Source organism: Eubalaena glacialis, chromosome 5 (genome assembly GCF_028564815.1).
Source record: "Eubalaena glacialis isolate mEubGla1 chromosome 5, mEubGla1.1.hap2.+ XY, whole genome shotgun sequence".
NCBI classification, from domain to species: domain Eukaryota; kingdom Metazoa; phylum Chordata; class Mammalia; order Artiodactyla; family Balaenidae; genus Eubalaena; species Eubalaena glacialis.
In genome coordinates, this window is record NC_083720.1 from 147165452 (window position 1) to 147186381 (window position 20930).

The following is a 20930-nucleotide window of genomic DNA, read 5'->3' on the forward strand; positions in this document are numbered from 1 at the left end:
GGTTGCTTCCAAGTTTTGGCAATAATGAATAAAGTTGCTATAAACATCCATGTGCAGGTTTTTGTGTGGTTATTTTTTCAGCTCTTTTGGGTAAGTTGCTGTATCCTGTGGTAAGAGTATGTTTAGTTTTGTAAGAAACTACCAAACTGTCTTCCAAAGTGGCTGTACCGTTTTGCATCACCAACAGCAGTGATCCTTGCCAGCATTTGATGTCGTCCGTGTACTGGATTTTGGCCATTCTAATAGGTGTGTAGTGTTATCTCACTGTTCTAATTTACATTTCCCTGATGACATATGATGTGGAGGTTTTTCATATGCTTATTTGGTAAGGTGTATGTTAAGGTCTTTGGTCCATTTTTTTTTTTTTAACATCTTTATTGGAGTATAATTGCTTTACAATGGTGTGTTAGTTTCTGCTTTATAACAAAGTGAATCAGTTATACATATACATATGTTCCCATCTCTCTTCCCTCTTGCGTCTCCCTCCCTCCCACCCTCCCTATCCCACCCCTCTAGGTGGTCACAAAGCACCGAGCTGATCTCCCTGTGCTATGCAGCTGCTTCCCACTAGCTAGCTATTTTACGTTTGGTAGTGTATATATGTCCATGCCACTCTCTCACTTTGTCACAGCTTACCCTTCCCCCTCCCTGTATCCTGAAGTCCATTCTCTAGTAGGTCTGTGTCTTTATTCCCGTCTTGCCCCTAGGTTCTTCATGACCATTTTTGTTTGTTTGTTTTGTTTTTTAGATTCCATATATATGTGTTAGCATACGGTATTTGTTTTTCTCTTTCTGACTTACTTCACTCTGTATGACAGACTCTAGGTCCATCCACCTCACTACAAATATCTCAATTTCGTTTCTTTTTATGGCTGAGTAATATTCCATTGTATATATGTGCCACATCTTCTTTATCCATTCATCTGTCGATGGACACTTAGGTTGCTTCCATGTCCTGGCTATTGTAAATAGAGCTGCAATGAACATTGTGGTACATGACTCTTTTTGACTTATGGTTTTCTCAGGGTATATGCCCAGTAGTGGGATTGCTGGGTCATATGGTAGTTCTATTTTTAGTTTTTTAAGGAACCTCCATACTGTTCTCCATAGTGGCTGTATCCTCCTAGAGAAATGGAAATAAAAACAAAAATAAACAAATGGGACCTAAGGAAACTTAAAAGCTTTTGCACAGCAAAGGAAACCATAAACAAGACCAAAAGACAACTCTCAGTATGGGAGAAAATATTTGCAAATGAAGCAACTGACAAAGGATTAATCTCCAAGATTTACAAGCAGCTCATGCAGCTCAATAACAAAAAAACAAACAACCCAATCCAAAAATGGGCAGAAGACCTAAATAGACATTTCTCCAAAGAAGATATACAGATTGCCAACAAACACATGAAAGAATGCTCAACATCATTAATCATTAGAGAAATGCAAATCAAAACTACAATGAGATATCATCTCACACCAGTCAGAATGGCCATCATCAAAAAATCTTTGGTCCATTTTTTAACCGTGTTGTTTATCTTCCTATTGTTGAGTTTTAAGAATTCCTTTTATGTTTTGGATAACAGTCTTTTATCAAATGTGTCTTTTAAAATATTTTCTCCCGGTCTGTAGCTTGTCTTCTCATTCTTTTGACATTGTCATTTGCAGAGCAGAACTTTTAAATTTTAATGAAGTCCAGCTTACAAATTCTTTCTTTCATGGATCACACCTTTGGTATCTTATCTAAAAAGTCATCATCATACCCAAGGTCATCTAGGTTTTCCTATTATTATGTTTTCATCAATTACTGTGATTGTAACATTTTTTGCTACGTAACATTTTGTCGCCCTGTTATTTGGCATGTAATGGTTCATAATAGTTATATCTTTATTGGACCTTTAACAGTATAGAATAGACTCATAGCTACATTGCATGCTATTTAATTCTACTTCTTTGACAGTACTATTGCAATTCTTTAAAAAAATTTTTATCTGTTTATAAGGGAAACACATAAAACAAAGAGAAACAAAAACGTTGTAGGATTTATTATTATTATTTATTATTATTGTTATTATTTTTATCATTTGAATCTGTCTTTGAACAGAGGGGCTTCATCTATTTACATTTATTTTTTCCAGCATTATTACAATATGATTTACAAATAAAAATTGTACATAATTGGGTTGTATGATGCGATTTTTAAAAAAAGTTGTACAATATGGTGATTTAATATACATATTTATTGTGAAATTATTATCATAATCAAGTTAATTAACACATCCATTACCTCACATAATTACCTTGTGTAACTATGTAGGTGTGTGTATCATGGTGAGAACACTTAAGACCTACTCTCTTAGCAAATATCAAGTAAATGCAGTATTATTAACTATAATCACCATGCTGTACATTAGATTTCCAGAACTTATTCACCTTATTACTGAAAGTTTGTACCCTTGACCAACATCTTCTCACTTCCACCACACCCCAGCCAGAAATGACTGGTTCTATGAGTTTGAATTTTTTAGATTCCACGTATAGGTGAGATCATACAGTATTTGTCTTTCTGTGTCTGATTTATTTCACTTAGCAAAATGTCCTCTGGGTTCATCCATATCATTGCAAACAGCAGGATTGCCTTGTTTTTTAATGACTGAATAATATTCCATTGTGTGTGTATATATATATATATATATATATATATATATATATATATATGTGCACACACACACCACGTTTTCTTTATCCATTCATCTGTTGATGGACTTATGTAGTTTCCATATCTTGGCTATTGTGAATAATGATGCAATGAACATGAGAGTGCAGATATCTCTTTGAGATATACTGATCCCATTTCGTTTCGATATATATCCAGAAGTGGGATTGTTGGCTCATACGGCAGTTCTATTTTTAATTTTTTAGGAACCTCCATACTGTTTTTCATAAAGACTGTGCCAGTTTACATTTCCGCCAACACTGTGTAATGCACTATATGATGCATTTTGAGTTAATTTTTGTGTATGGTATAAGATAAGGGTCTAATTTCATTCTTTTGCATGTGGACATCCAGTTTTCCCAGCATCGTTTTCTGAAGAGATTATCCTTTCCCTATTGAGTATTCTTGGTGCCCTTGTCAAAGATTTGTTGACCATGTATTTATTTCTCAGCTCCCAGTTCCGTTCCATTGGTCTATGTGTCTTTTTATGCCAGTACCATAAAATAGTTTGAAATCAGGAAGTGATGCCTCCAGCTTTGCTTTTCTTTCTCAAGATTGCTTTGAGAGGTGTTGCTAGATGTATCTGTAAATACTTCATTGTACATCTCTTAAGAATAAAGCCTGATCCACTTTCATAAACATAATGCAATGATCACACCTAAGAAAACTATTAATAATTCCATAATATCATCTAATGTACTGTGTATATTCAAATTACCATAATTGTTCCTCAAATGTGTTGTGTAGTTTTATTTCTTTTTTAATCCAGGAGTCAATCAAACTTCCTGTTTTGCCCTTGGTTATACCTGTTTAAGCTTTTAATCTAGTATCCTCCCTCACCTACTCCCTCCTTTTTCTCTCATCACATTGACTGCTTTTGTAGTACTGAAAGATTTAGAAAAGAAAAATACGCTTGGGATGCTCAGTTAATTTGAAGGTCAGACAAACAATGAATCATCTTTTAGTATCGTATGCCCCATGCTTACACTAGAAGATGATTTGCTGTCCGTCTGAAATTCAAATTTAAGCGAGTGTCCTGTATTTTATCTGGCAACCCTACTTTTCAGAAAGTTGAAGTCTGTTGCATTACAGAGTAGCTCAATTTCTAGATTTGTTTGTTTTCTTCTGATTTGAATCGGTTAAACATTTTTTACAAAAGCATTTCATAGGTGATGGTGCGTCTTCTTATTGTGTCACATTAGAAGGTACATATCTAATAGTCCCATTAGTGAAGCTGTTTGATTACTGGATGAAGAGGGTGACTACTAAATCTCTTTAGTGAAAAGCATCTTCTTGCTTTGGAATAAGTAATTAGTTGAGTGGTGTTCTGAGACCAGGTGAATATCCTGTTCCCCATAACCTTCTGTGCAATGATTTTAACATTCATTAGGGATCATTTCCTGAATCAATACTACACTGTGGGTTGCAAAATGATTTTGTAATTTTATTATTTCTCCTACATTTATTATAAATTGGCATTCATCTGCAAAGAAGATCTTTCTTTTATGCTCTCTCTTATAGTATCACTATATACTAATGGAATTAAGAAATCCAGTTTGTTATTATCTATTACTACCATTATTCTTTTTACTCTCAAATTACTCCAGTTTTGGCCAGTGGAAGTTCCCTTCAAGTCTGCTCTTTGGTCCCATGTATATGATTCCATTTTGTCTTTGAATGCTTTCTTGCTTTCTATTATTAAAGAGGCTTCCCAGGCTTAATTTTTAACTCATTTTGCCCAAGACCACGAATAAGCCTTTTCCTCAAAGAGCCTGCGATAGCTCTCAGTTTACTGCTGTCCTTCTCAGAGTCCAGTGCCTCTGTCCCACTTTGTAATACTGGAGTTGGATCCTGTAAGCATGTTTCCTTTGCCAGCTGGCACAATGGCAGGCTTTGTCAGCAGAGGGCACTGGAAGGACACTGCAGGGGACTGGCTGCTTGTGCTGGTGTGCGTCCTCTCTTTTTGCTCCTGCAGTACAGCTGCTGTGACATGCTTGCAGAACGTCCAGTACAGCTCACTCTCCAGCTGGTTTTGCTGGCATCCTGGCAGGCGGTTTCCTGCTCAGTCGTGGACCATCAAGTTTCCTGCTTGCCAGCCTCCGTTTACTGGCACTCCGGTGGGAAGTGCCCTGTTTGGCGACTTCAGCCCACCAGCTATGGACCGCAAACTGCTCTGTCATCCCCTAGACTCTTTAATGAAGTCTGATCTCAGTTTGGGGGAGAGGGCCCCTCTCTCCAAATCGTTCCTTATTTGAGTACTCTCAATCCTATGGTATTGTTAAGGTTTTTTTTTTTAATCTCCTGTGGTTAACCCCCTGTTTCTAGTTAATAATTCTTTATGTTAAATTTTCTCTGTTTAAATTACTGGTGTGTTTCTTGTCTTCTCACTGAACCTTGACTGATACAGTGCAGAGGATGGTCTTTAATGGAACCACCATTCAAAAATGCAATTTCAGGATTATCTTGGTCATGCCCTTGGATCTGAGTACAGTGCTGAGCCACTTGCCGATGGGAAATGGGATGCTTGTGTTTGATGGCACGCCACAACACAATTAATAAAGCTATCACCTATGGCTGATTGTGATGAAGTGCCAACAAAAGCAAGTACGTTGGAAGCCCAGTGCACTTGACTAATGATGACAACAGGATGGTGGTGTCTTAGTCTGTCTGGGCTACTACAGACTGGGTGCCTTATAAACACCATTTCGTTCTAACAGTTCTGGAGGCTGGAAAGTCCAAGATCAAAGTATCAGTAGATTTGGTGTCTAATGAGGACTTGCTTTTTGGTTCACTCTATTTGCTGGTACCACAGTGTTTTTATCAGAGAGGCTTTATAGTCTGATTGAATATTTGTTAGGGCTAATCCTCCCTTATTGCTTTTATTTTTCAGGATTTTCCTTCATATTGTTGTATGTTTATTTTTCCATATGAACTGTAGAATTAGCTTGCATCGCTCCAGGGGGAAAAATTTACTTTTATTTTATTTAGAATCACATTGCATTTATATATTATTGAGGGAGAATTGACATCTTTATGATGTTGAATTTTCCTATATGAGAACAAACAATGTCTTTCTATTTGTTTAAGGCCTCTTTTTTGTCCTGTAGGAGTGTTTCACAGTTTTCCAAAACAGTTTTGGCACATTTCCTGTTAAGTATTTTATCTTTTATTTTGTTTGTTTCTATATTAAATGACATTATGCCTTTTGAATGGTCACTGTTAGTACTTTTTCTGTATATGTTCTTAGCTAAATTTTATACCATGCTATATTTCAGAACTGGTTAGTTTTATTTTTAGTACTGATTCTCTGTTTTCTAGGTGTTGTATTATATAATCTACATAAAGATATAAATTAATTATTTCTCAATTCTTATGCATCTAAATGTTTATTATTATTAACTTATATCTCCAAACCTATGTTATATAGTAGTGGAGAGAGAGGACCTACTTGCTTCGTCCTTGATCTTAATGGGAATGCCTGTAATGTTTCTTCATTAGGTATGGTGCAGGTTTGGGGCTGAGATATAAAATATTTCATCATGTCAAGGAAGTGTCCCTTAATTTTTATTTTATTTTTATGAAATTATGAATGAGTGTTGAAATTTGTCAAGGGCTGTATTACACTTTATTATTTGTTCACGATTCTTTTTTCCCTTCCTCGTTCATGATTCACTGTGTGGGGACTGTACTTAACCTGCACATTGATATTGGGTTTGATCATATGACTTGCTTTGTCTTTAATTTTTTTAACTGAAGTATAGTTGATTTACAATGTTGCAGGTGTACGGCAAGATGATTCAGTTATATACATATATATGTATATGTTCTTTTTCAGATTCTTTTCCATTATGGGTTATTACAAGATATTGAATATAGTTCCCTGTACTATAGAGTAAGTCCTTGTTGTTTATCTATTATATAGTGTGTATCTGCTAATCCAAAATTCCTAATTTAGCCCTCCCCCCCTTTCCCCTTTGGTAACCATAAGTTTGTTTTCTACGTGTATGACTTGCTTTGAACAATGGGATTTGATCAAAAGTGACAGTGTGTCAGTTCTAAGCCCAAAGCATCATATGTTTCTGCTCACCTGTCTTCTGTTCCTGCCTCTACCATCAGAAAGACAGACAGGCCCTGGATAGTTGATCCTAGATAGAGAGACGTATGGAGCAGACCTGAATCCATCCTGCAGCCTGAAGTACAACCACCCCTGCAAACCCACAGACTGTTGAAGGAGAAAAAGAAAAATGTTTGATGTCCTAAGCTACTTAGATATTGAGGGTGTTTGTTACTCATTATTTTCACAGGAATACCTGACTGATACAAATTCTTTTTTATCATCTATAAGTCTAATCATATGACATCTTTCTCCCTAGATCTAACTATATGGTGAATTATAGGAATGAATTTACCAATATTGAAGCATCATTGTTTGGGTATAAATCGCCCTTGATTATGATGCCTTCTTTAAACTTGATTTTAGATTCTGTTTATTTAGAATTTTTCAACTGCTACTTATGAGTGAGACTGATTTATATGTGTGTGTGTGTGTGTGTGTGTGTGTGTGTTTGCAATCATTACCAGGTTTGAGTGTCAAAGTAATACTTGTTTCATAAAGATCATTTGAGAGTTTTCTTTTTCTGCTACAATTTAAATGGTATTAGGGTTATCTGGTCTTTGAAGTTTTGATAAAATTCCACTGTAAAATCATTTGGGTCTAGTTTTTATAGTTAGTTCTTTGATAACTTTTTCTATTTCCACTATAGAAGTTTGTCTATTTGTGTTTTCTATGATTAGCAAAGTTAATTTTGGTAAATTTTATTTTCCTAGGAAATAATCTATTTCATCTAGGTTTTCTGTTTAACTTGTACTGAGTTGTGCAAAATATTATAAGTTGCTTCTGATTTGTAAAACTTCCTCATGTCCTTGGTTATCTCCTTGTTTTTATTTCTAATTTGTGCTTTCTACCCTTCTTCCTTTATTGGGTTAGCTGGTGATTTATCTGTGGTGCTGATTTTTTTTTTTTTAACAAAGAACCAGCATTTTGATTTATTAATTTCTACTATTTTTTCTGTTCCCTATTACTTTTAACTTTATTATTTCCTTCCCTGTGCTTTCTTTTGCTTTACTTTGTTGCTCTTTTCTAATTTTTAAGATGGCAGCTCAATATCCTTATTTTCATTCTTTTATTGTTGCTGCAAGAATTTAAGGCTATGGATTTTCTGTGATCACTGGTTTAACTGTACTCTACTGAGTTTATGTTTTCAATAGAACTATTTTCTAGAAATTCTGCAATTAAAAATTTTCCCCTTTTGTCCCAAGAGTTGTTTAATAGAGAATTTTTAGATTTCCAATGAGATCTCTAGTTTTAAGAAGAGCAGAGGAGCAAGGCATAGAAATAAGGCACTTGCTCCACTTCAGGTTTCCAGAACTTTTAGTTTTGAATGAAGTTGAAAATTTTGATTATTAGCTTTTAGGTTTTTAACAGTACAAAGGGACTATTTGTTTATTATCTACAAGTGATCAGAATAGCTATGGGACTTACCAAGTTGTAATCCAAGGGCAAGAAAGCATAAATTCACCGAGAAAATTAATGGAGAATGGTAAAAAATAAAATTGATTTGTGATTGCATCTAAGCTTTCATTAGCTTTTACATCAGCTTTGTGAAAATTAGAAAAAGTTTGCTCTCACTCAGTGGAAGTGGCCTACAGAGCCCTGCATAGTTGAAGGAGTTCTGGCTGAATATCAACCTCCACTTGACTCCTGTTTCCTTGACTGGGAACTTTAGCTCAGCCAGGGGCTGTATGTTTGATCCAGAAGGTCTTAGATTGCTGTCTACTAAGTCCAGCACATTAATTAAAATGATTACATATATTAATTGCTAGGCAACTGTAGGGAATCAAATAAGAAATGCAATTGACATCACCAAACTCTCATTACATTCGAGATATAAGATTTATTCACACCAACAAAAATAATCACAACAAAATATAAACTAATTTAAAAAACAAAAGATCATAGTGACATGAAATTTTATATTCTCTAAGTGTGTAAAAGTTTTTTTTTGCTTCTACATAAACTTCTTTTCATAAAAGGGTAGCAAACATTAAAATGCAGTGATGGTTTGCATTTCTTAGATGGAAAGAACATAGGCTAAACCCTGAAGCTTTTAGTTTACAAGGGTGTTACCATGAAGTCACACACTAAACTAATGATCAAAACCATGATCTGTTTCCAGATCCACACACATATACATTCACCAACTAAGCAGAGAAATAAGCATTTCATATTCTGTCCCACTCTGCTATAATGTATTTTTTCTTTTTACTAAAAGCAAAGTAGGAAACTGTATTTTTCTCCTTTTAATTGACCTCAGAAGAGGCACTATCCAATTCATGAGAAACGCGAAATTTCAGGGGTTTGTTTTCTTCACTCTTAAGGTCTGGGACTAGCTTGTCTTCCCGGCTGCGGAATTCTTGGCTGTGGAACTCATGGCTGACTTTGGAATTATCCTGACTCTCAATCACGTCGGAACGCTCATTGCTCTCATCCTCGGCCTTCAGCTTGAATTCTTTGGAATGCTCGCGGCTGTGGGTTTCCATACTGCGGTCGTCCGGCTGACTCGTCTCCTGACTGTCCTTCCCACGGCTGTCCCAGTCAGAAGCCCTGTGGAGGCGCTGGGCAACCAGGATGGCCTTGGGTGCATCACCCACCTCCTCGCTCTCCACGTGTGACGTGACGTCCTCCTCTGTGGCATCTGGATACTGAATCACAGCACAAACGGGAGAAGAATTCAATAAACAGCCAGAGATGGGAACACTGTAATTTTCTTCTGCTTTCTAACTTTCAGCCCAACGTGTTCTCTAAAAATGTCTAAATTTGGCTGAACCAAAAAAATAATACTAGCATGTTACTTTTTTTCAAACCAAGTCCTTTCATTACGTCATCTCCTTTAGTTTAATAGGTACATCAATTTTGTATGAGAGGAAACCCATGAGGAAGGTCTCATTATCTGTTTTACATAAAGGGAAAATGAATCGAAAGTTAAAAGCAAAGGGACTAGTACATGGCAGGGCTATGTGCTAAATCCAGATCCTTTTTTAATTTAAAAAAGCGAATAGAGGGCTTCCCTGGAGGCGCAGTGATGAAGAGTCTGCCTGCCAGTGCAGGGGACACAGGTTCGAGTCCTGGGCAAGGAAGATCCCACATGCCGTGGAGCAACTAAGCCCATGCGCCACAACTACTGAGCCTGCACTCTAGAGCCCGCGAGCCACAACTACTGAGCCCCTGCGCCACAACTACTGAAGCCCACGTGCCTAGAGCCCGTGCTCCGCAACAAGAGAAGCCACTGCAATGAGAAGCCTGCGCACTGCAACGAAGAGTAGCTCCCACTCGCCGCAACTAGAGAAAGCCTATGTGCAGCAACAAAGACCTGACACAGCCAAAAATAAATAAATAAAATAAATAAATTTTAAAAATAAATAAATAAAAAAGCAAATAGAATAAGTGCTTTATAACCAGGATTTGGAAAAATAGCATTGTGATTGAGAGACAAAATTAGGGAGAAATTATGTGGACTTTAATACAAAAACCACCAAGTGGGAAAAGGTTTTGTATTCAATGATCATAAAGTAATAATACTTGCTGAATGAATGAACAAATGAGCATGCAGACCCATGTTCCCTAGAATTGGGCTCTACTCATAACCATCTCATGTGTCTTGTTCAAGGATTTACCTGGACTTCAGATCTGCGGAACTTCTTAGATTTCGACCTCAGTCCATAAGCCACACTATCACCTCGGCCGTCGTATGTGTCTCCGGTCGGGACAGGTGGAGTGAAAACGGAGGTTGCTGGAACGTCAGTGGGAAAATCAGTGACCACTTCATCAGATTCATCAGAATGGTAAGACTCGTCGGAATGGTCAGCGTCATTGGAGTCATTTGCGTCAGTGTCCTGGCTGTCTCCATCCTCTTCGTCATCCACAGTGTCTGTGTGCTCAGGGCTTTCATTGGACTTACTCGGGAGGGTCTAAAAATCAAGATGGCCGGAAAAATTGGTGTAAGGATTTTTATTTTCCTTTAGCCTTTACGGTGCCTTAGTCTTTTACTATCTTTATTTAGTTTCAGAATCTTTTTTTTTTTTTTAAGTCTTTATTGAATTTGTTACAATATTGCTTCTGTTTTATGTTTTGGTGTTTTGGCCGTGAGGCACGTGGGACCCCAGCTCCCTGACCAGGGATCGAACCCGTACCCCCTGCCTTGGAAGGCGAAGTCTTAACCACCAGACCGCCAGGGAAGTCCCAGTTTCGGAATCTTTGTATTCACAACAAAGCACTCAATGGCTTTTAAGAGCTAAAGTGAGCATCTTCCAATTTCCCTTTTAACACAAGGATAAATGGAATCCTATTCTGAGGCATTTTTCTTGCTTTTTCGTAAACATTATTTTCAAGCCAAACGTATGAGTTATAAATTTATATCGATAACATGTTTTTCCTTGTTCATTTTAGACGCTATTTAATTTACCAAATTCAATAATGCAGTAAATACAGATACATAATTGTGAGATTGTTTTTTTCTATGACAATTCTCAGGAGATCAGAGCACATGTATTAATGCTTACCCCCAAACCTAAAACTCCTCCCTATTAGCCTGGATAATCAAAAGGCAACTTTGTTATCCATGTGTATAAATTGCAGCTCAATTAACCAGTTAATGTCTAGCACACTTCTGATTGCAAATATATTGGGTCATTTATCTAACTTTCCTTATTAGAAATTCTTAGCATCTTCAAATAGAATCTTAAGGAAAACAAATTTAAGTTATCCCTTTGCTTAGCAAATATATTAATAATTCCAATAAAAAGAATAGTTATTAAATAAACCATTATGTTAGCAACGGAAACGTTCCTGGAGTCAAAGTCTTGGCTTTGGTAGGCATTAATTAGATGCGTACCAGATATTAGATGACAGCAACAAAATATCTTAAATAAATTGCAAGAGGCTTAGTATTTCAAACAACAGACATTAGTAAACATTTCCTGCCACACTAAACTTATTTGAAACCTGGTATTTCTGACATTTAGTAAATACTTGTGTTTTTTGTGAGCAAGTTTTAGACAGGACATTTTTTTTTTTTTTTTTATGGTTGGCTGAGCTCATGTTAGGAAGGGAGGGTGGGTCTCAAGATGCAGGTTTTGAGGAGAAAGTTCCTAGTTCCTATTGTTCCCTTGGATGGTGGTGGCAGAGTCACTCAGAGAAATGAGACAAATATGAATCGGGCTACCAGGAGCCCATCCCATAATATTTCTCCCATACCCGCACCTCCACTCCACTCAGTAAAGACTCTACTTCCACCATCCCTGACCTAGAACCCACCATACTGTTGGCCCAGTATAATCAGGTCTGCAGAAAGTTCAAGGCTTTGGGTAGGGATGTGATGCGCCCCTGGAATTTCAGGCCAGTGGATAGACAGGGCATTTACTGGAGAATTTTGTAATGGAATTTTGCCAGAATTGAACCCAGGCAATGTCACTAGGAGAAAGAGTTGCTTCAGACATGGTGGACCTTGGATTCAAAGTGGAACCTCACCTCTTGCTTGTTGTCAGCAGTTTCCTCAGAGGACACAGTATTCTGAAGAAGGAAGGGTACAAATCAGTGTACATCATACTCTCTTAACTTTTTAATTCAAAAGTTAGCCTTTTCCATACAAAGCAGGTCTTATTTTTTAGCCTCATTGGTGGATGGCTTAAGCGGGAAGACAACATGACAGATCAATTGGTGTCCTAAGTTCACGTTTACCAACAGGCAGGAAAGATCCATTTAACAAGCCCAAATGGCCTGCTTGGTGGCTATTTTTTTGTGGTGGTTGTTCTTTAATTGTGAGAATTTTAATATTTAGAATTAATTAAAATTAAAAATACCTGTGGTGCTAGGAAAGTCTGCTTCTGAGATGGGTCAGGCTTTAGCCATGTGGCTATAGCATCTGGGTGTTTGTTGTAAAGCTACAAAAAAGAGTTGCATATTTGTCATTATTAAGAAAAAGAAACAGGGATCTCTAAGTTGAGAAAACAACTGAATAAATAAGCTGAAAAAACAACTATCCTTCCCTAGTCTTGATGGATAAGCATAACATGCATTATTCAGTCAACTAGAGCCTTAGCTGTATCTTTCATAATTTATTCTTTCTGGTAGAGTCATTTAACAAACCCTTACATAGCACTTATTGTGAGGCAGGCACACTTTCAAAGTAATTTACAAATACTAATTCATTTAATCCTGGGATAGGTATCATTATTATTACTCCCATTTTACAGATCAGGAGAAACTCAGCCACAATGAAGTTAAGAGATAGTAAGTGGCAGAGCCAGGGTTCAAATCCAGTGGCTGTTCACATTGATGATACACTGTGCTTTTCTGTTCTATGTGTGTTAGCGGAAATTCCTCTCAGATGAAACACAACTAAAGCAGAGGTGCCCTTAATTTGTGTTGATCTTCCTTGTTTCCTGTCTCTGTGGAACAAGGAGAAATTCTCTAAGGCTGTGCTGTCCAGTATGCCATTCTCTAGCCATAAAACATGTGGCTATTCAAATTTAAGTTAATTAAAAAAAATTTAGTTCCTTGGTTGCACTAGCTACATTTCGAGTGTTCAATAGTCACATGTGTCTAGTGGCTACCTTAGTGGGCAGTGCAGAAATATAATATCAACACCATTGCATAAAAGTTCTGTTGCTTTAAGGTGCCAAAGACATGAATGGAATGGCCTTTCACTTAGCCAAGTCATTTGTCTGGAAAATGATAGTAATATGCTAGTGCAGAGGAGTGGAAATTGCTCTGAATTAAGTGTCATCTGGTGGGCTGTACAGCCCAGGGCAATCACTTCACATCTCTGTCATGGAGAAAAGTTACCCTGGGGGTTCCAAGAATTCCTTCACAGCCACAAAGGAGGGGAAAAGCAAGAAGGAAACCAGTCGGTAGCACTTTGGGTTTCCCCATGGTTGGCTCTAACCAGAGCAGCTTCATATTGGCCTTCTATGACAGTTTTTGCTGAAAGAATGGGTTCCTTGACTAAAAAATGTGAAAACTACTGGTCTAGATGAGTTCAAAGTTTCCCTTTTTTTTTCTTTAAAATATATATATTTATGTAAATATTTTACAGATAAATGTTATGATTGATTACATTTAACATACATATTTATTCTGATGATACCTGTAATACAGGCTTTATCTGTATTTATAGGATAAATTTATAATTTTTAAAAAGTAATATGAAGAACAAATAGATAAGAAAAACAAACTAAAATCTACCCAGTAATCATATCACTCCTAGATAACCGGTGTTCATCTTCAGGGGTGTCTCTTTACAGACTTTCCATTTTTCCTACTAGCTCTAGATTTCTAGGATTCTAGAAGGTTGAGCTCTTCACTTATCTCCTAAATAACATTTAACCACTTATACTGCCGTGGCTTCATGTGCCATATTTTATTCTATTAAAAAGGCACTAATTGTTGCCTCAAAAAGTGTGATCACTATTTTCTCTGGAAATGTTAATTTTCTGGCTTATTGTTGTGATTCAATACTTGTGTTCTTAAATCACTTGGAAAACAGACACACTTACTTATACCCACTTGCACACCCAAACACACGCAGCAATACTTCTCCTAACATCTTCATTAAGCAATCTAACTGCAGTGACCCCAGGCAGCTCTATGTTGGCCTTTATTCTGTTTATCTGGAATTGAACTCTGTGTGCCTTTTTGTCCAAGCTCCTTGGGACAATGCCCGTTTGTTGTTTGGCTGGCATGCTTTCACCCTGTGGAGGGGCAGGTACATCTATTGTGCTGGTTGAATAATTATAATAAAGAATTTGATTTGGTCTTATGTTTGGCTAGAAAAATGTGACCTAAAGTCATCTGATAAGCACAATAGATACAAACAGCATAAACAGACTTTCTTCTTATAATGGGCTTCTTAGCAAATATCTTAGGAGATATTGTGAATATTATGGTTATGCCAACTCTCCAATATGTGAGGTGAATTTTAAACTTAGCTTGCCGCTAAGTAAAGCAAAAGATGGAATTTTTTACTTCTAGGACAGTATGTTGACTCATGGAAACAAAAAGTCACACAACTTCATAGAACTCATTTTACATAAATGATAGGCCTAGAGCACCATTTTATTATATTAAAAAATCTAGTTTGGTTTTAAGAGACTATATTAATTAAAAGCAATTCTGTGCTTGGTACTGGCCTAGAACCACAGCAGGCACTCAATAAATACTTATAAGTTATTTTGTTTGACTATGAAAATAAGTAAAATTGCCATACGTTTGTAGCACATCTTGCAGCAGTTGCAAAAATAATTTAACTATATGATAAACCTAAAAGATGCTCACCTGCTTTTCCTCAGAGCTGCCAGAATCAGTGTGTTTAACCTTTGAAACAGAAAAGGTGAAGAAAGATTACAGTGTGAATGTGTTCCTAGCACCTTGAAACACACAATTCATTTATTTTGAGGAATTTTCTTTAAGATTCAGCTGTACTCACTGGAAGGGCGGAGGCGATGCCCAAGAGGCAGAAGCAAATCACTGCAATTCTCATCGTAATGAATGTTCCTGCAAAATATTTTGTAAGAAATATTTGATCTTTTCCTAGGTTAAAACAGTGATGCTTTTTTAGGGTACCACATTACAAAATTGTCACAAATAAATATATATTTTCTGTAGAAATACTCTCTACTTCTTAGAGAAAATTTTTCTTCTTAATATTATGATCTTTTGAGTTAGTATTTGTAATGCCACCTCCTCTATTCTCCATCTCTTCCTATTAGGCAAGGAGAGAGGAATTTTACAAGTCTATATTTATCAACTTTAAAATTTAGAGTTTCAGAGATTATGCCATTGCTACCTCATGTCACCAGCCATCTAAACCTAAAAACAGATCAACAGTAATTAAGTTCAAATAATAAGCTGGAATGGGAATATTTATTTTTCAGAGAAGAAAAACACAAAGTGAAAGAGAGAAAATAAAACTGTGAAAGAAACTTGCTTTCTCCATTTTCCAGCATGCATTTCAAATGTGGTTTTCAACTTAAATTATTTAAAAGGTGTTACTTAGGTGAAATGAAGCTATCTCTAAAGTTAGTAATTTAAGTAAGGTATTCTAGAAATTTGAAACGAAAAAGAAAAACACTGAAAACAGTCAACAACTTTCCTATTTGTAAGTCTAAATAGTGTCATACAGGTATTTTGGATAAATTTTAACAGCTAAATACAGAGGTGAAAATATTCAGAAAGGTTTTGTTCTTTGAAAACAGGATAAGTCAAATCATTAAATAATTAGCATTATCATTTGTTTACATTAGCACTAAAAATCATTTTCCTTTTAAATGTCTCCACAATCATCTATCCATTTAAAATGATGTAGATAGAATCATTCCAAAGGCGCATAGACATTTCCTTTTTTTTCTGCTGGCAGGAAGTAGTTTCAGTTCTTTTGAGGATGGCGTGGAAATATTTTTAAGTTTTGTATTCGACTGTCTTTCAAAATAGCCGGCCGCCTTTCCTGCAGGAGATCTGCCCTGGATCTGGCATGCTTATTCCGAAGACTAGGACCATTTAAGTCTGATGAACACCTTTTACTGTTAAACTCTTTTCCTTACAGCTTGACCTTCCCCATGAAATGAAACAGTGCATACATAGGACAGCAAGCAAGCAGCAAACTGCAGCCTTACCTTGGTCTGCGGCGGCGGAGAAGAGCCCGGTCCCAGGCGGTGCTGATGCTGTCTGTGCTCAGTGCTGCACTCTGGCCGCCTCCTCTCCCTGCTGCTGACAACCAGGACCTCTCAGAATTTAAAGGCTGCTCCAGACGTTCTCCACCAACACAGGGGGCGGAGAGATGTGTCATGAGGTTTTTTGCCACTGCTCAACCCACTTGCTCCTACACTTCCCCCTCTGGTTTTGTGGTTACAAAGCAAACACATGCACACACACATACACACACACACACAAACTACTCTGCAGTTAAAACATTACTTATGCACAATATCATTAACTAGCTTTTTCGTTTATAGGATTGGCTGTCAGCATCCTGGAAGGGCATCGAGGGCGTCCCACAAAAAGGGAGGGAGGGAAATGACTAGTTCTTACAAAGACTCTATAATTTCTGAATTAGAATAAAAATATAATCTAAATCAGTCTTAAATAAAATTAAATAGAATGGATTTTTGTTTCTTTTGGTTTAAATAACAGATGAAGGTAATATATGCAACCAAATTTGCCTCACAGTTATACTTATTTAAGAGCTACCAGGCTATTGTTCAGATATATACAAAGAATTCAAAAACCCTTCCTCCATTTTTACTGAAGCTCTGTTTTGTGATTTCAAGTGTGTAGCAGCCTGTCATTTAAACAAATGGCATTAGTAACATTAAAATCCACGTTCACGCTCATTAAATTGGATTTACATTGACCTTTCAAGGACGTGGATTTTTGTCGCCCTGTTTGAATTGTTTGGAAGTGATGAATCTGCTAATTGCTATATAAAATAGAAGAGAGGTAATTTATTCTCAATGCGGCAGAAGTAAAGCAGCTTCTGACCGAGAGCAGGGTTACTGCTGGAAAGTGCTGCTTCAGGAGCCAGAGTGTGGCTTTGAGTTCCACTCTGCCACTGATTAGCTGTGAGACCTTGGGCAAATCACTTAGCCTATCTATACCTGTTTTCATCTGTCAAATGCACAGTTCGTGGGCGTTTTGAGAGGTTTAAGTGAATTAGTATGTGTAAAACTAAAAATACATGGCACATATATGCAAATACCCTGCCTATTTTAACCAGTGTGTGTGTGTTAACTATTATTAAGATTTTTAGGAGGAGCAGGTAGTCATGATTTGTAATACCTTTAAATGGAATAGGTTATTGGAATGAGATCAGATGTAAGATTTTTAAACTGTGTACATCGACAGGATAATTCGCACACCTCTGAAGGGCTGGATTAGATTTCTGAATTGTCTTTTTCTAATTTTTCTCCCAGGATATATAAAGTTGGTTACTTAATAAGAAAATTAAAAAGATAATTCTATATTAAAAAAAAAACTTTACAGGGTATTCAAAAGGTGTTTGAATGAAAAAAAATTACAGTTGAAGGTTGAATATTGGAACAGAAATTAGGGGTTGCAGAGCTCTGAGTCCACTTTAAATATTTAATATTGTTTTGAGATTACTTAACCTCTTCATCTACCTTTCTCAGTTGTGAAATGGAAATTGCACTATTAATTTATCTCACACCTCCATTGTAAGAATCATGTGTAAAGTGAGATTAAAGTTAAATGTTCCTATTTATTATTGGTTGTATCTAAGGTGTCAACTCCTATTTACCAAGTATTGCTTTTTTTAAAAAATAAGCTTATTTATTTTTGGCTGCGTTGGGTCTTTGTTGCTGCACATGGGCTTTCTCTAGTGGCGATGGGGGCTACTCTTCCTTGTGGTGCGCGGGCTTCTTATTGCGGTGGCATCTCTTGTTGTGGAGCACGGACTCTAGGTGCGCGGGCTTCAGGAGTTGCAGCACACAGGCTCAGTAGTTGTGGCTCACGGGCTCTAGAGCGCAGGCTCAGTAGTCGTGGTGCACAGGCTTAGTTACTCCACAGCATGTGGGATCTTCCTGGACCAGGGCTCGAACCCGTGTCCCCTGCATTGGCAGGCGGATTCTTAACCACTGTGCCACCAGGGAAGCCCCCAAGTATTACTTTTAATATAAATACGGTTGAATAATTTTTTGCAGTGTTAACGTAACTAATCCATAGGTTTGTAGACACTTGGTGGGAGGAAACGTATCTCTTTTAAATTGTATGTGTTTCAAATGAATTGATATTGTTGATTTGTGGGTTCTAAGCACACATTTTAATAATTCAGATGTCAGCTATCTCTATAAAATACAAAGCACACGGGTTATAACGTTGCAAAAACAGATTTCTTATTTCTGCTCTTAAAAACTTTTTTTCCCTTTAAACACATAACCCACTTAAGTTGTCAGATTGTCAGTGTAGCGGAGGGAAGTTCACATATTCTAAAAAAACCCCAAGATTTCCACAGGATTACACTATGGTTTACTCTTTGCCCGCGGGAGTGATTTAATAGGAACTTAGGACGTTATAGGAATAGATTCTGCTGGAGCCCAGCCATCTTGAGATGAACCACATGACCTATAGGGCTCTTCTGGTCATAGCGCCAACGTGCCACATGGTGGCAGCGTTTCTGAGAAGGATTTCAGACCACAGTCCGGTTCCGTCAGTGATTCCGGCAGGATGGAACGTTCATGCGTTTAATGACTGAGCCATAAAACAACTGTGAGGTCCTCCACTTCTTGGAACGTCAGGTGAGGAAGTATTTCCCAACAGTGAGCCGCTACACATTAACAGGGAACACAGAGGCCAAGAGAAGCAAAGCATTCTTTTCTGCTTTGTTGTCTTCAGCAAACCCAGGTGAACGCCATGGGCTCCTCCCCCGTTTCCCACGCTTGCGCAGGAGGTTCCTGATTCCGAGGCTCACTCAGAGTAAAGGCTTGTGAATTCATGGTTAAAGAACGTGTCTGGGATGCTTCAGAGATGAGAGGATGAAATGAGTTGTGATAGAGGCAGTTCTGTAAAGTATGAGATGGATAGTGCGTCTTTGTGATTTTTGGAGAGGCCCATGCTTCTTGCTTTTCGTCATTAAACATGCTGCTGACATTTTTTTCTGAGTAAGATTTTCCAGCTGTCAGAATTAATGTGTTAAATGATTTGAATCAGAGAGGCTTGATCTGTAGCATTTCCACATTATTTCCATTCTCGATTAGGTTAATCCTGGGTTGTTAAAATCAAAAGGTCAACATGATCAAATTCCTTCTAAATCTTGTATGTGGAAAGGAAAAAGTTTAGTTGTTAAACTGGAATGAAGAGTGGGTTGTGATCATAAAATATAGACACTATAAGAGGATATGTGGAAACACAAAGAACATATTTTTTTCTCGAATTACATGAAAATTCTCATATAATAGGAAAATTTAAGTGTCCAACTGTTTTGGTGGACTTTATTATACTGACTTCTAGTTTATTTGGATATATCTATTTTACTAAGTATAATAAACTATTTCGACTCTTTCGGCTCTGTAAATAATTATTTTTTCCCTTAAGTCAAGGTTCAGATAAAAAAGCTGATCTTGGTACCATTGCCAATCTGTCATAGAGAAGTTGGGAATTATATCTAGTAAGAAGCCTACCACTCATCATTTCATCATATATAGACTAGGGAAGCAGGGAATTATTTATTAGAGGGAGGGAAACAAGGGTTGAAGATAAGAAGGTTTTTTTTTTTTTAAGTTCAGACATGAAAGTAGAACATTTCAGAAATACAAAACAGACACGCCATAAAACTTTTTATCCCATTACTCAATAAATTAGTCAACAAAATTTAAAAAATGGTCTTAAAAATGGTCTTACTATCAGAAACATTAACATCACTTAAAACAAAAGAAAACAGTTTCATTTTAGACCCATAGAATTGTTATAGAGTAAATAATTCTTCAATAAATTGTTAATGATTAACCACTCAACTCTCCATCCATAGCAGCTAATTCTGAGCATATAGTTCTTGCTTATCAATATAATGCATGGGCACTATGCTTGAGTCCATATATCATATATTGATAGCTATTATTTGCCAGTACTCAAGAATCTAGCAGTATTTCTTTGTTAAATTATCATCACTAACTTTGAGGCCATTCTAACATTCTTTAAATGATAGATTCTTTAAAGTGGACTTAAATTATTAATTTTTTTCTTAAAATGACACCCTTCTTACCCTCCTGGAACCCATTTATTCATGAAGATCAACTAAGAAATTTACAACTTGTGCAGCCAATGGAGTGAAGGGGGCGTGGTTAAACAGTAAATTCAGTGGGATGTGGACAGAGAAGGCATAGGGTGGAGACCCTGTGTCTACACTGGTGTTGAAGGGATGGGTGTTCTGGAATTGGCATCAAACAAGAAGTGTTTCTTCCCATCCAACAGCAATCAAAGCAGCATGGGACTCTACACCTGCAGCAACATGGGCAACAATCCAGGAGCCTGCCGTCAGAGAGGACCCAGAGAGGGGCAGGTGGAAAGCTGAAGAGATGTAGAAATAGGAAGTCTAGCAGCTGCAGACCCTTGTAAGTTCTGGTCACTGGTTGCCGCACTAAGCAGCCAGTGACA

The 20930-nt window shown here is 37.1% G+C and overlaps 1 protein-coding gene and 1 long non-coding RNA gene across 2 annotated transcripts in view; one reads left to right on the plus strand and one right to left on the minus strand.

The window, feature by feature from the left end:
- Positions 1–8644: 8644 nt before the first annotated feature.
- SPP1 (secreted phosphoprotein 1) lies at positions 8645–16582 on the minus strand. Its single transcript, XM_061192644.1, has 7 exons — positions 16439–16582; positions 15253–15320; positions 15102–15140; positions 12629–12709; positions 12297–12338; positions 10445–10738; positions 8645–9472 (listed from the first exon to the last, which is right to left on the minus strand). Exons 2-7 carry the CDS (start codon positions 15304–15306, stop codon positions 9071–9073), a joined length of 912 nt encoding a protein of 303 aa, XP_061048627.1. The 5' UTR covers positions 15307–15320; positions 16439–16582; the 3' UTR covers positions 8645–9070.
- A 4217-nt stretch (positions 16583–20799) lies between these two features.
- LOC133092430 (uncharacterized) overlaps positions 20800–20930 on the plus strand; it is a 41486-nt gene continuing 41355 nt past the window's right edge. The window contains exon 1 of the long non-coding RNA XR_009701053.1: positions 20800–20887. This is a non-coding gene — a long non-coding RNA (uncharacterized LOC133092430). The remainder of the gene's footprint in view (positions 20888–20930) is intronic.

Coding starts and splice junctions, on each gene's coding strand:
- SPP1 (XM_061192644.1), bottom strand. CDS start 15,306: ATGAGAATTGCAGTGATTTGCTTCTGCCTCTTGGGCATCGCCTCCGCC. Junction 12,710..15,101: donor GCAGCTCTGAGGAAAAGCAG/GTGAGCATCTTT, acceptor TCTTTTTTGTAG/CTTTACAACAAACACCCAGA. Junction 10,739..12,296: donor CTGCTGACAACAAGCAAGAG/GTGAGGTTCCAC, acceptor CTTGATTTTTAG/ACCCTCCCGAGTAAGTCCAA.